Here is a 12982-nt window from a genome sequence, read left to right as displayed (position 1 = left end):
TTCTACCGAGGCGTTTCCTTATATTTTAATAGTCAGTGTGCTTGCTGCTTTAAACAGACAAGTGGACAGGAAACACAGGCCCATGCAGAGAGCACAGCCTTGTTTTTGATATGAGGTGTGTGGTTAGAGTGGTTAGAGGTGGAGTGACTCTGAGCTCTTACAAACACTGTGAGCTCCTCCGTAGGAGCCTGTGCTGTTTTGCAAACACATACAGTACATAAACATGAATAATCTTACTTACAAGGAGAAATCTGTGATAATTACTGAATTATCCATTTCTAACCATTATACCACGTTTCGATGGATGTGTTGAGGTTTATCTATCACGACAAATACAGAAAAAATTGGAATTAGAATCAAAGTGCTCCTTAAATGGCTCCTAAAATACTCCCTAAAAATCCCTATAGTTTTTTTTTAATATGCTGTGAAGTATTGGTGTAAGCTTTTAATCATACCCCTTTTATCTAACATAGGGACACTTGAAGATGTAAAAAAGAAGAAAAAAAGGTTTCCGGTATTTCGATTTGAAGGGTGTATATATATATATATATATATATATATATATATATATATGGTTAAAAAAGCTTTGAGACAGTCATTCTTCTGATGTGTCAAGATGCGTGCCTGCCTTTTTCTGTTGTGGAGTACTCTCTCAGGTAAATTCATTTCCAACTCTTGTGCTATTACCACTTCAACAATGCTTCCTTTATGGCAAATTCTTAAGCCAAACATTGGTTAAAAAAAATTAAAAAACAGATTCGCTTTTCCATCACAACTACCAATCAGACAGTTTGCATAATTCTGAGTTTCATAATTCATGTTTCTGCTTACAGCTACTTGGACAAACCAAATAATTGTGACCCAGACACCTGGTGTGGTGAAGATGATAGCCAGTGGCACGGTGACTTTGAAGTGCCACGTTGATCAGATTCTCGCCTTTTGCCACTCAGTGACTTGGATGAAAGTAGACGCCAGGACTGGAACAATGAGCACAAGAACTAACGTAAAGATTAATACGACATCTGAGGTAGGGAAACGGGACAGAGTATGTTCGGCAACCATCACCAACGCATTAGTGAGCGACTCTGGCATGTACTACTGTTTGGCTGTTCACTCCAAGGCGGTCCACACTGGCAACGGATCCAATCTAATCGTCACAGGTGAAATACAACTATGCATTTGCTAATATCAACACCATATAAGCTGCACTGCCAATAACAAGGCGGAAGGAATATCCCCAAATGATAATTGAAAGTTATTCTTCTCATTACAGAGAGCAGCACTGAATCCCCAAACATCAAAATCGTCTCATCAGACAGCGACGGCTCCTCCGCCGCTCTGCTGTGTTTGGTGTCTGGAGTGGTCCCGTCTCAAGTCCATGTGTTCTGGCTCATAGACGGGAGAGAGGACAGTGGACTTACTGAGTCCACCTGGACAGACAACAGTGATTCAGCCACAGAGTTCACTAGGAACCAGATTCTGGTCAAAGCAGAGGAGTGGGACAGAGGAGCAGAATGCACGTGTGTGGTAGAGTTCGAAGGGCAGTACATCAACAAAACCGTGCAACACAATGGTAACTGCTCTTCCTCTTACTATCATTAGTTAGCACTACTGTAATAATATTGACCGTATGTTCATGTAGTAACATTAATTTGACATTAAATGCAGTGAATTTTAAGATATTGAAACGTTCTGTATTGAGCTGTACCATTCCCTTTGATGAGATGTTATTGTGTCCTGTCAGATTTCTCCACAATGTGTTACACCATAGTGAGTCTCTACAGGGTTCTGGGAATTGTGTCCGCTCTTCTTCTTCTCCTTACACTGATTGCACGGGTACAGCTATCCTGCAGGAGCAACAATTCAGGTAAGAGGTATTTTTGTATGATAGTTCATTATATACTGAACAAAAATATAAACGCAACATACAACAATTTTAACGATTTTACTGAGTTACAGTTCATATAAGGACATCGGTCATTTGAAATAAATTCATGAGGCCCTAATCTATGGATTTCACATGACTGGGCAGGGGCGCAACCACGGGTTGGCCTGGGGGGGCATAGGCCCACACACTTGGGAGTCAGTTCGAGCTAATCAGAATGAGTTTTCCCCCACAAAAGGGCTTTGTTAGACAGAAATACTCCTCAGTTGAATCAGCTGTCCGGGTGGCTGGTCTAAGATGATCCTGCAGGTGAAGAAGCCGGATGTTGATGTCCTGGGCTGGCGTGGTTCATGGTCTGTGGTTGTGAGGCCGGTTGGACATACTACACAATTCTCTAAAACGACATTGGAGGCAGCTTATGGTAGAGAAATGAACATTACATTATCTGGCAACAGCTCTGGTGGACATTCCTGGAGTCAGCATGCCAATGGCACACTCCTTCAAAACATGAGACACCAGTAGCATTGTGTTGTGTGACAAAACTGCACATTTTAGATTGGCCTTTTATTGTTCCCAGCACAAGGTAGATATGCCACACCTGTCAGATGGATGGAATATCCTGGCAAAGGATAAATGCTCACTAACAGGGATGTAAACAAATTTGTGCACAACATTTGAGAGAAATGTGTTTTTTTGTGCATATGGAACATTTCTGCTGTCTTTTATTTCAGCTCCTGTACATGTTGCATTTATATATTGGTTCAGTATAGTTACGTGTGCGTGCATGAAACAAAGTTCCATGTGAATACACACGTGTTTTTTTGTTTGACATTTTTCTTTCTTTTTTATAACTTTTGACTAACTAAAAGTGCTAACTGTGTTCGTTTGTTTTTTCTTCAGGCAAGCGTAAGAAAAGCAACAGAAACCCCCCAAACTAAAGAAAAGGAGAGCTTTGGGATTCTGTCTTCATTGTGAAAACTTCAGGAAACCAACATTCAGAATTTGAGGGCTTTGAGTGAATCAGAGGGCTTCATACCAACTAGGAAGACGTTAAGTATGTAGTACGTTTTCACTGGGTGTCGAAAGGCTATAGAATTTTTACGTGACTTCTTATAAAAAAAATCCTTTTCACTTTGCTTTTGATTTCATTACATGAAAATTGTCAGATAAGCAATATGCATAAAAAATAAAATGTGTTGGAATAGCCCAATTCTTCCATAAAGTGATATCCTGAAAGTACTGTAGTGATGAAATGTTTTTTTTCCCTCATCTTGTGTCACCATCTCAAAACATCCAGTAGATATCAGTGTTTACTCAAAATCTACAACCTACCCTTCCTGTCACTTGTGCGTCCATTGTAGTGACACTGATTGAATGAAGAATAGCGCCGAAGGAGATGGCTGCCATTTTATAATCCCATAACCAATTGTGCTATTGTGTATACTTTTTTGAGCTATTTGTAACTTTTTAAAAAGTAAGCATTTCACTGTCAGGTATTCGGCACATGTGACAAATTAAATTTGATTTGAGATAGGCTGGAGCTTTTTTAAACTATTCTAAAACATCAGGTAGAAAACTGCATTAACCAAGTTGTCTGCATCAACATTTAAACAAACTAGCCATCATTTTTTTTTACTAAGTTTTTATTTCTGTGATGGGTCTACATTGCCCCATGCTGTATCATAGTGTAGAAGTGTTTAATTGTGTTTTTATTTTTTACAGTTGACTAAAATCAGTGTAACCTTTTATTTAACAAAAAGGACTACTGTACTTTGTATTGAGAGTATTAACATTTCATTACCTAAATGGGAATACTTTTGTTCAGTCTTGCCATTACTTACTTGATTTTACCATGACTTAATCTAAATGCATCATTTTCATTAATTAGCCAGGGTGATTTATATTCCATTCAGGACTAAGCAGCAGCATAACTATTTTCCAACCCTTTAAAATAATGTTGTTGTGGTAAAATGAACTGATACAATAATAATAGTACATTCCATCTATTTTCTGAGTTTCATTGATATCGTGAAAGCTGCTGAGGTTAAGTGATAGCTGATAGCATATCACGAAAGTACAAAGGTTCATCTCTCATAATGTGCTATTGGGTGAAAAAAAAGCCTGCAAATAGAATTTGCTAGTGGTTTGTTAATAGCAAGGAACAGATTTGACCAAAGCTGTGTCTGTCCATAAGCATATCATACTGAGAATACCAGAGCGATAGATAGATTGAGTGTGTGTGCAGGAGAGCGTTAGGCAGCTAAAGCTTAAACTACTGTGGTATGTGGTCAGCTTCTGTTCTGAAGGCTACAGTCCTGCACCTGTCACACTTTTTCATATGTTACACAATCTGCAGTCTGTGCCGGATCAAACAACTCACAAGTGTCAAAAACAGTGAGCCTTCTCATTTTGGTCAGAGAAACAGGCCGTACAGAGTTTGTCAAAGTGCGTTTCAGATTGAGAATTTGAATGTATTTTTTTTAGCATTCAAGCAACGTTTTTAAACATGTGTTCAAATACATAGGCAGTGTTGGCACCAACAGTTCCAGGAAAATTGTAAATTAGATAAGAGGTAATGAAAGAGGTAATAAAATGAAAACAAAGAAAAAAACAAGATATTAATTTACAATTAATCCCTGAGGGTGAGACAGGATAGCTAAGAACACTTATTTCCAATGTGGTCCTCTGTGTAGGACAAAACCAGGACAAGGTCAAATTCTGTCGTTCTGCCCCTGAACAACCCACTGTTCCTAGGCCGTCACTGAAAATAAGACTTTGTTCTTATTAACTGACTTGCCTCGTTAAATAAAGGTACAAAATGAATAAAAATACACAGGAAAACACTTGGGCCTATAAGCAGCCAATTAGCCTACACCACAATAAATATATCATCATTACAAAATTCAAGACTATTTCAGTAATTTTCCTATGTAGGCTTGTACACGTTTTCCCACGGAAGGGCTCTAACCTGACCTCTGAAAACATTTTAGGACTGGGACAGTTTAATGACTATTAGGAGGATTTCCCACAGTTGAATTACAATATTAAAAAAAGAGCTCTGTGTCGCTCTGGGCACTTAGCAATTGGGGACACTGGCTCTTGCTTTATACACAAATACATACATAATAATCTGAAAACTCTTATGCAATTTCTCCTTCCAAAATATTATTGGATAATTGTATTTGGGCGTCTCCCAAACTGGATGTGGTCCAAAGTCGCATACTGGACCTCCTGTGGAACAATCAACACCAGGGAGTTCATTATAGGAACATTTGTTTCTCAAGGAATCAGAAATAGGTATAGCTGTTGCTGCTGCTTTAAATACAGAAATGCTTTAACACTTCATGTGGACTGAATTGGGGCAGCAATACTGCAAATGTAAACCAGGGTCTCATTTGTGACTATTCACACCATAGAAAGGATAGTCAGTCAATCTCAATCAATACATTCACAATGAAGATAACTGAGTAATAATCTAAAACAATCCTTCTAGGGGTGAGAGTAGGTTTAGCCTCATTTCATTGGAGTTTGTTAACAAATGTAATCCATATAAAAATGCCAATCTGTATTTTACACAAACCACAAGATATTTCGCCAATAAGTACTGTAATTACACTATACTTACCAAGTAATACGCCAGTATGAGACATGAGAAATTTTCAGAGCAGTATGTTCGGATCATAACACTACGGCCAGGAACCACACCCTAATAGGGTATCCCCCCTTAATCATATCACAATAAACTCTTACCAGTTGAATGTGGACACAAATAAGCCTTTCTGTTTTATAACTTTTCTGAAATCTTGTGTACAAATATGCAAATGAAGTAGTAACTTATTAAATATGCATATATTTGCATATCACGCAAATACATTTTTCTGGACAGTGGATAAAGTCAGCCTAAATATTTTGGTTTCATTTTGTTAGGACAATCCAGGACCGGACTTACACACAGCCGATTGTAAATAAATACTTTATTTCATCTTTCTATTTGTAAAATACTAAAGAAAGTGACATAAAATGTATTGTTGGTACATTTTTCAGAAGAAAAAATCCTCTAGAATTAACGTTTGACAACATATTAACAATCTGGAGTATACTTCTAAGGATAACACACACAATTTGGTTAATACAGATGCTTCTGAGGATGAGAAAAATGAGTTGGCGGGTAGGAAGAATCTGACTTTTGGGAAATGGCATTTAATGACAAGGACACTGAAATTTAGACTACCAATTTAGACCCAATCACCCTCTTGTCCAGTTTGCAATATGGGCTTTTAAATTATGTGTGATTCAATGTAGTGAGCTTTGCAACTATGGATGTATATGTCCATTTAAAAATGCAGTAGTATGATACATTAATGAAAATATACATTTATCAACTTTTTGACATTTTTACTTTTTGAAAATACTATTATTAATGGACCAAAATACTAAAAAATCTCTAAATTGATAAGTACAGTTGAAGTTGGAAGTTTACATACCAAATACATTTAAACTCAGTTTTTCACAATTCCTGACATTTAATCCTAGTAAAAATTCCCTGTCTTAGGTCAGTTAGGACCAACACTTTATTTTAAGAATGTGAAATGTCAGAATAATAGTAGAGAGAAGGATTTATTTCAGCTTTTATTTCTTTCAGCACATTCCCAGTGGCTCAGAAGTTTACATACACTCAATTAGTATTTGGTAGCATTGCCTTTATATTGTTTAAATTGGGTCAAATGTTTTGGGTAGCCTTCCACAAGCTTCCCACAATAAGTTGGGTGAATTTTGGCCCATTCCTCCTGACAGAGCTGGTGTAACGCAGTCAGGTTTGTAGGCCTCCTTGCTCACACACACTTTTTCAGTTCTGCTCACACATTTTCTATAGGCTTGAGGTCAGGGCTTTGTGAAGGCCACTCCAATACCTTGACTTTGTTGTCCTGAAGCCATTTTGCCACAACTTTGGAAGTATGCTTGGGGTCATTGTCCATTTGGGAGACCCACTTGCGACCAAGCTTTAAATTCCTGACGGATATCTTGAGATGTTGCTTCAATATATCCACATAATTTTCCATCCTCGTGATGCCATCTATTTTGTGAAGTGGTGCCTCCTGCAGCAAATCACCCACACAACATGATGCTGCCTCCCCCATGCTTCAAGGTTGGGATGGTGTTTTTCAGCTTGCAAGCCTCCCCCTTTATCCTCCGAACATAACAATGGTCATTATGGCCAAACAGTTCTATTTTTGTTTCATCAGACCAGAGGACATTTCTCAAAAAAGTACGAACTTTGTCCCCATGCGCAGTTGCAAACCGTAGTCTGGCTTTTTTATGGCGGTTTTGGAGCAGTGGCTTCTTCCTTGCTGAGAGGCCTTTCAGGTTATGTCGATATAGGACTCGTTTTTACTGTGGATATAGATACTTTTGTACCCGTTTCCTCCAGCATCTTCACAAGGTCCTTTGCTGTTGTTCTGTGATTGATTTGCACTTTGCGTGGTCCCATGGTGTTTATACTTGCGTACTATTGTTTGTACAGATCAAAGTGGTACCTTCAGGCGATTTGGAAATTGCTCCCAAGGATGAACCAGACTTGTGGCGGTCTACAATTTTTTTCTGAGGTCTTGGCTGATTTCTTTTGATTTTACCATGATGTCAAGCAAAGAGGCACTGAGTTTGAAGGTAGGCCTTGAAATACTTCCACAGGTTCACCTCCAATTGACTCCAATTATGTCAATATGCCTATCAGAAGCTTCTAAAGCCATGACATAATTTTCTGGAATTTTCCAAGCTGTTTAAAGGCACAGTCAACTTAGTGAATGTAAACTTCAGACCCACTGGAATTGTGCTACAGTGAATTATAAGTGAAATAATCTGTCTGTTAACAATTGTTGGAAAAATTACTTGTGTCATGCACAAAGTAGATGTTCTATCCGACTTGCCAAAACTATGGTTTGTTAACAAGAAATTTGTGGAGTGGTTGAAAAACAAGTTTTAATGACTCCAACCTAAGTGTATGTAAACTTCCAACTTCAACTGTACATGCAAAAATGTACTTTTATCCTGTGGTGCCTGGCCTTACAGTGTTTTTCCCCCAATGTGGATACACTATGGACCAGTTCCCTAGACACATATTAAGCCTACTTCTGGACTAAAAAACTATCTCCAGAGAAAATGTTTTTAAGTCAAGGACTATTGGCTTAGTCGAAACCGGCCCCAAGAGTTAAGTTGGGCCGAAATGTTGATTTAAAAGTTCTACCTGAGAAAATCTGATAGCACAGCAATGGATTATAAAGGTATGCAACGTAAAAAAAAAATTTGGCACCTTCACCAAAAATTCTAAACCAAATACAATAGCTACTTACCGAGACGGATGATCTAACTGCCTTTCTAGCTTCTCCGAGTCTCCCTGCAAATGTTACAAGTCAGATCATGACAAACACCAATACAGCCATTACATCCCCGATAAACTAGTGTAGTTCAAAATGTTTTGGAATCCTTCAATCAACCAACCCTGCATCCTCCATCGAGAGATGCTGTGAGAACTAATGGTGTCTCAAAGTACGCCAATGGCACCCCATTTACTTCTCTATGAAATATTTTAATCTCATCTCTCACACTCAAATGTAAAACAGAGTCCCCTAAAAAATGTCCCAACTCCTCATTAACAGCAGAAATGTGAAAAAAAAGTAAGCTCATTTATTCTATCTATTTCAACTGAATAGTTAAAAAGATAATGAAAATGTGCCTCCTGGGTGGCGCAGTGGTTAAGGGCGCTGTACTGCAGAGTTCCTGGGTTCACGCCCAGGCTCTGTCGTAACCGGCCGCGACCGGGAGGTCCGTGGGGCGACGCACAATTGCCCTAGCATCGTCCGGGTTAGGGAGGGATTGGTCGGTAGGGATGTCCCTGTCTCATCACGTACCAGCGACTCCTGTGGCGGGCCGGGCGCAGTGCGCGCTAACCAAGGTTGCCAGGTGCACGGTGTTTCCTCCGACACATTGGTGCGGCTGGCTTCCGGGTTGGATGCGCGCTGTGTTAAGAAGCAGTGCGGCTTGGTTGGTTGTGTATCGGAGGACGCATGACTTTCAACCTTCGTCTCTCCCGAGCCCGTATGGGAGTTGTAGCGATGAGACAAGATAGTAGCTACTACAACAATTGGATACCACGAAATTGGGGAGAAAAAGGGGTAAAATTCAACAACAACAAAAAACACCAAAAAAAAGATAATGAAAATGCAAAAACATTTTCGCCCACTAAATACCACCAAGTTGATAAACGCTATCTTAAAATCCTTCTAAAATCATTGGCTGTTGTAATCCTAAATTAGAAAAATTATAACATTTTACCAGATTGATGCTGCCTGCTCTCTGTGCCTGTGCCTCTTTGTCTGAAATTGAAACAGAGTAGTTCACATTATCACTCCAGCGACCACTGACTTCTCAAATTAAATGTTGGATTAATGGTCAGACACAAACCTTGTATCCTCATCAGTAACCATGGGATGTCCTATAGGAAAAAGCAACAAAAATGCCACATTTAAAATCCAGGTTGAAGTATACATTATGAATCAATGATAATGTTCTTTGCCATTTGTTCAAATTCACTCTATGATCTGATCTCAAAAGCAGAGGGAGTAAACTGTACAACTAAGGAAGAACTACTAGAATTGCATATTTCCAACATTCCTATTTCTGACATTGTTGTAGAGTGAAGTAAGATAGAGTAACTACGTCGTTTGTGACTTTGGCTCAGTTTCTCTGATTTTAAGACTGAGTTCTTCTTCATCAATGTTGAAATAATTGGCAGTCAGGAGGGGGTAGGTGTATTATAGCTGCAGTTCAGCTGTAGTCAAATCAAAACTGCAAAAGCAGAACCATCTATATGCCGCAGACACTTGACATAACGATCTCTATAACCATCACAGAAAAGCCTAAGGAACAAAGACAAGAATAACCTTTCTTAACGTTCCTGTGCAAGAGAAAATATACAGTAGATATCCTTTTGCATTCCATTTGCTCAGAAAAGGACATAATGGAATAGAATTGTCACCCCCACATTTGGTCACCTATTCTATAGGTAGTAAAAACATTCCCTTTACCTATATCTTAGTTTGACGACTGAACTGGCCTACTTACACACCTAGCCATGACCATAGGCATCATGTCATAGCCCTAATGTTTTTGAGGGGGCTCTGATAATTTACAAAATAAGCTACATCTTTGTACATTTGTGTCCTACAAACTGATCAAATTGATGGGGCATGTACCTTCCTCGGTTTCAATGGTTATAATGCCTCTGCTGAGGACAATGATATACCGTACATTGTCTTCCACAAGGTCATTTGGTATTTGTTTCATACAGTTTTGTCCAATTATTGATTAGATGTAACTTACCACGGTGCCGACACACAGCGACAGTGACAGCCACTATAATGGTGAGGAGAGCAGCTGCAGATATCCAATACAGCACCATTGTGCACATGCCAGTGGAATCTGTGGTGTAGGTCAAAAATACAGGCAAGAAAGAATACACAATGTACATAGTAAATGAGAAGTTGATAAGAGAACAACGTTTAAATCAGAAAAGGAAAATCATCACAAACTCTATCACATTGGAAAAATATATAATTAAGTACAAGTGATAACTGCTATTATTGAAATATAAATGATTAGGGTGGGGACACACTCTCACATGTATGATAGTATATGGTAGTATATGTAGTAGTATATGTATGGTAGTATAAAACATGTGTTTTACAGTGTTTTACAGTGTATGTGTATTGCCCTTTATGTGAAACTATAATTGAGCCTTTCCTCTAGTATAATATGCTCATCCCACCCATCCTCAGATTTTCTCATATCTTTGTAAGAAAAGTTAATAGGCTACTTTTGATTAGAAATGCTTCTGATTTAGGATGACGGATGGCTTTTTGCAGAGGAGACTGTTGAAATTAACATATAAAGTGAGTATTTGAGAAACAGTGATGCAATTACCATTGGGCTTTATCAGGGTTTTGTTGATAGAATTTCCTTCAAACTCCACCACACACGTACACTGCACCCCTCTGTCCCACTCCTCTGCCTGGACTAGAATCTGGTTCATAGTGAACTCTGTGGCTGAATCACTGTTGTCTGTCCAAGTGGACGAAGTTAGTCCACTGTCCTCTCTCCCGTCTATGAGCCAGAACACATGGACCTGAGATGGGACCACTTTCAACACCAAACACAGCAGAGGGATGAAGGACTCTGCTGTGTAGTATAGAGTCGTCAACACAACAGACCCGTCACCGTCCGATGGAGAGAGGAGTTTGATGGCTGGCGATTCAGTGATGTTCTGTGTTCTCTCTCTCTCTGGGGAAAAGATTGTCAGAATTTTAAACAATTAAATGACTTGTTGAAATGGTTGTTCAACATAGACTACACTCTGAATGCACAATTCTTCATTTAGCCCATACAGGCAACCACATTCAATACGTTCAAAGGGTTACAGAAATTCTATGCAATATTTACAATTGGCTATTTAGATTTTTCGAGCACAAGATTTATTTTTGTGTGTGTACTTTTTTTTTTTAAACACATCTGTGTATTTTTTTAGCAGTCAACTTTGTGAATGAAAATACCAGACATTCAATTTACCTGTCACAACAACTCTAGAACCATTGCCAGTGTGGATCATTTCGGATTGAACAGCTGAACAATAGTACATTCCTGAGTCGCTCACTGTTGCGTTGGCGATTGTAGCAGAACATAGTTTGTCCTGCTTCCCTTCTCCCTCCTCAGAGTTGTTATCAATCTTTAAGTTTGCAATCTTAGTCAGTGTTCCATTCCTAGGGTCTACTTTCATCCAAATCACAGAGTAGCAGTAGGTGATAAGCTCAACCAAATAGCATTTCAAGGTCACTGTATCACCAGTCTTCACCATCATCCTCGCTGGCGTCTGGATGATAATGGATGTGTGTGTAGCTAAAAAAAACAGAATAACAAGAATATAACATATATTTCAACTAATTCCTGTTAGAATGTTTGGTGAATTTCATAACTTGGTTTTTCTGAACATGAATATACCAAGCGTGGATGCCAAACAGAGGGGAAAAAAGCGTACTCCCTGTCCACTTAGAAAAAGATTTAGAAACTTTTATAGGCCTCCTTTGTCTAACCTAAAATGTGAATTATCTTGAAATTGCTAGATTATAAAATGAATATTTACAGCCAGGATACAGATTCATTGACATGATCAACATTTATTCTCACACAAGTTTATTAAGAAGTTATAATTTACTAGAATACTGTGGTTAAGGGCTTATTTCTTGCAATAAATGAATGTATGCACGGTGGTGATGAGACATAGGCTAAACCCCTTACTACCATTATTCGTTTTCCTAAATAAATGTACCTTTCCTACATTTATTAGAGTCATACTAGAGTCATACTTGCCTTTCAAAACATGGCTCCAGCACAACAGAAGTATCAGGGGCCATGGCATTTTAGATTCACGGAATTTGAAGGGCATCATCTCTTTGAGTCTGTTCAGCCACCTTGACGAGATGAAGGTGTCTCGCGCATAGCCCTGCTAGGTCGCAGAAAGCGAGACCGACAACATCTCACCGGAAATGAACATATAAAGTGTCCTGCGTTATAACAAACTGTGAGCAAGGAAAGATAGGTCATATTCCAGCAAAGGCCTCTACAACAAAAAAACTTAGAATAAATGCAAAGTTGACAAGATTGCACCGACTGAATGCAACGAAGATACATTTAAGAATTGACTCACTAAAGAACTGCCTGTTTTCGACAACTACGGCTAGGCTATATTGAGATGAATGAATAAACATGATGACATCAAGGATTATTTGTTTTAATCAATTCACGTCCGTGATCTATAACCTCAGTTTGTACAAAAAGTAATAAAATACGTAATTTTGAACAAAAAAAGAATGTAAGAAGAATGTAATTTACTCTGTAAGAATATAGCCTATTATGCCATTGACCTGGTTCTCTGTAAAGTAGTAGGCGAATTACCTTTTCAGAATTATTTTTGAAATTGGCTTAATTCACTATTATTATTAGGCTACGTCAGTTTTTTAAATCATTATTATAATAATTGTTTATCTTACC

General features: G+C 38.5%; 1 protein-coding gene and 1 gene segment (V, D, J or C); one reads left to right on the top strand and one right to left on the bottom strand.

The window, feature by feature from the left end:
- Positions 1 to 567: 567 nt before the first annotated feature.
- LOC112232419 lies at positions 568 to 3416 on the top strand. The segment is given in 5 exon segments: positions 568 to 656; positions 834 to 1160; positions 1274 to 1573; positions 1745 to 1867; positions 2786 to 3416. Coding segments are annotated over 5 exon segments (828 nt in total).
- A 919-nt stretch (positions 3417 to 4335) lies between these two features.
- LOC112264711 lies at positions 4336 to 12612 on the bottom strand. The gene is made up of 8 exons (XM_024441487.2): positions 12302 to 12612; positions 11504 to 11830; positions 10862 to 11218; positions 10262 to 10360; positions 9344 to 9374; positions 9215 to 9255; positions 8233 to 8276; positions 4336 to 5116 (listed from the first exon to the last, which is right to left on the bottom strand). Exons 1-8 carry the CDS (start codon positions 12378 to 12380, stop codon positions 5051 to 5053), a joined length of 1044 nt encoding a protein of 347 aa, XP_024297255.1. The 5' UTR covers positions 12381 to 12612; the 3' UTR covers positions 4336 to 5050.
- Positions 12613 to 12982: the final 370 nt, after the last annotated feature.

The sequence above is a fragment of the Oncorhynchus tshawytscha genome, linkage group LG13, assembly GCF_018296145.1.
Source record: "Oncorhynchus tshawytscha isolate Ot180627B linkage group LG13, Otsh_v2.0, whole genome shotgun sequence".
Lineage (NCBI taxonomy): Eukaryota > Metazoa > Chordata > Actinopteri > Salmoniformes > Salmonidae > Oncorhynchus > Oncorhynchus tshawytscha.
This window is presented reverse-complemented; position numbering and strand designations above follow the sequence as displayed.

What these genes read in the sequence shown, in the direction of transcription:
- LOC112264711 (XM_024441487.2), bottom strand. Translation starts at nt 12,380, where the DNA reads ATGATGCCCTTCAAATTCCGTGAATCTAAAATGCCATGGCCCCTGATA. An exon ending in AACCCTGATAAAGCCCAATG is followed by an intron (nt 10,361 to 10,861) that starts GTAATTGCATCA and finishes CCTACACCACAG; the next exon opens with ATTCCACTGGCATGTGCACA. An exon ending in GTTACTGATGAGGATACAAG is followed by an intron (nt 9,256 to 9,343) that starts GTTTGTGTCTGA and finishes TTTCAATTTCAG; the next exon opens with ACAAAGAGGCACAGGCACAG.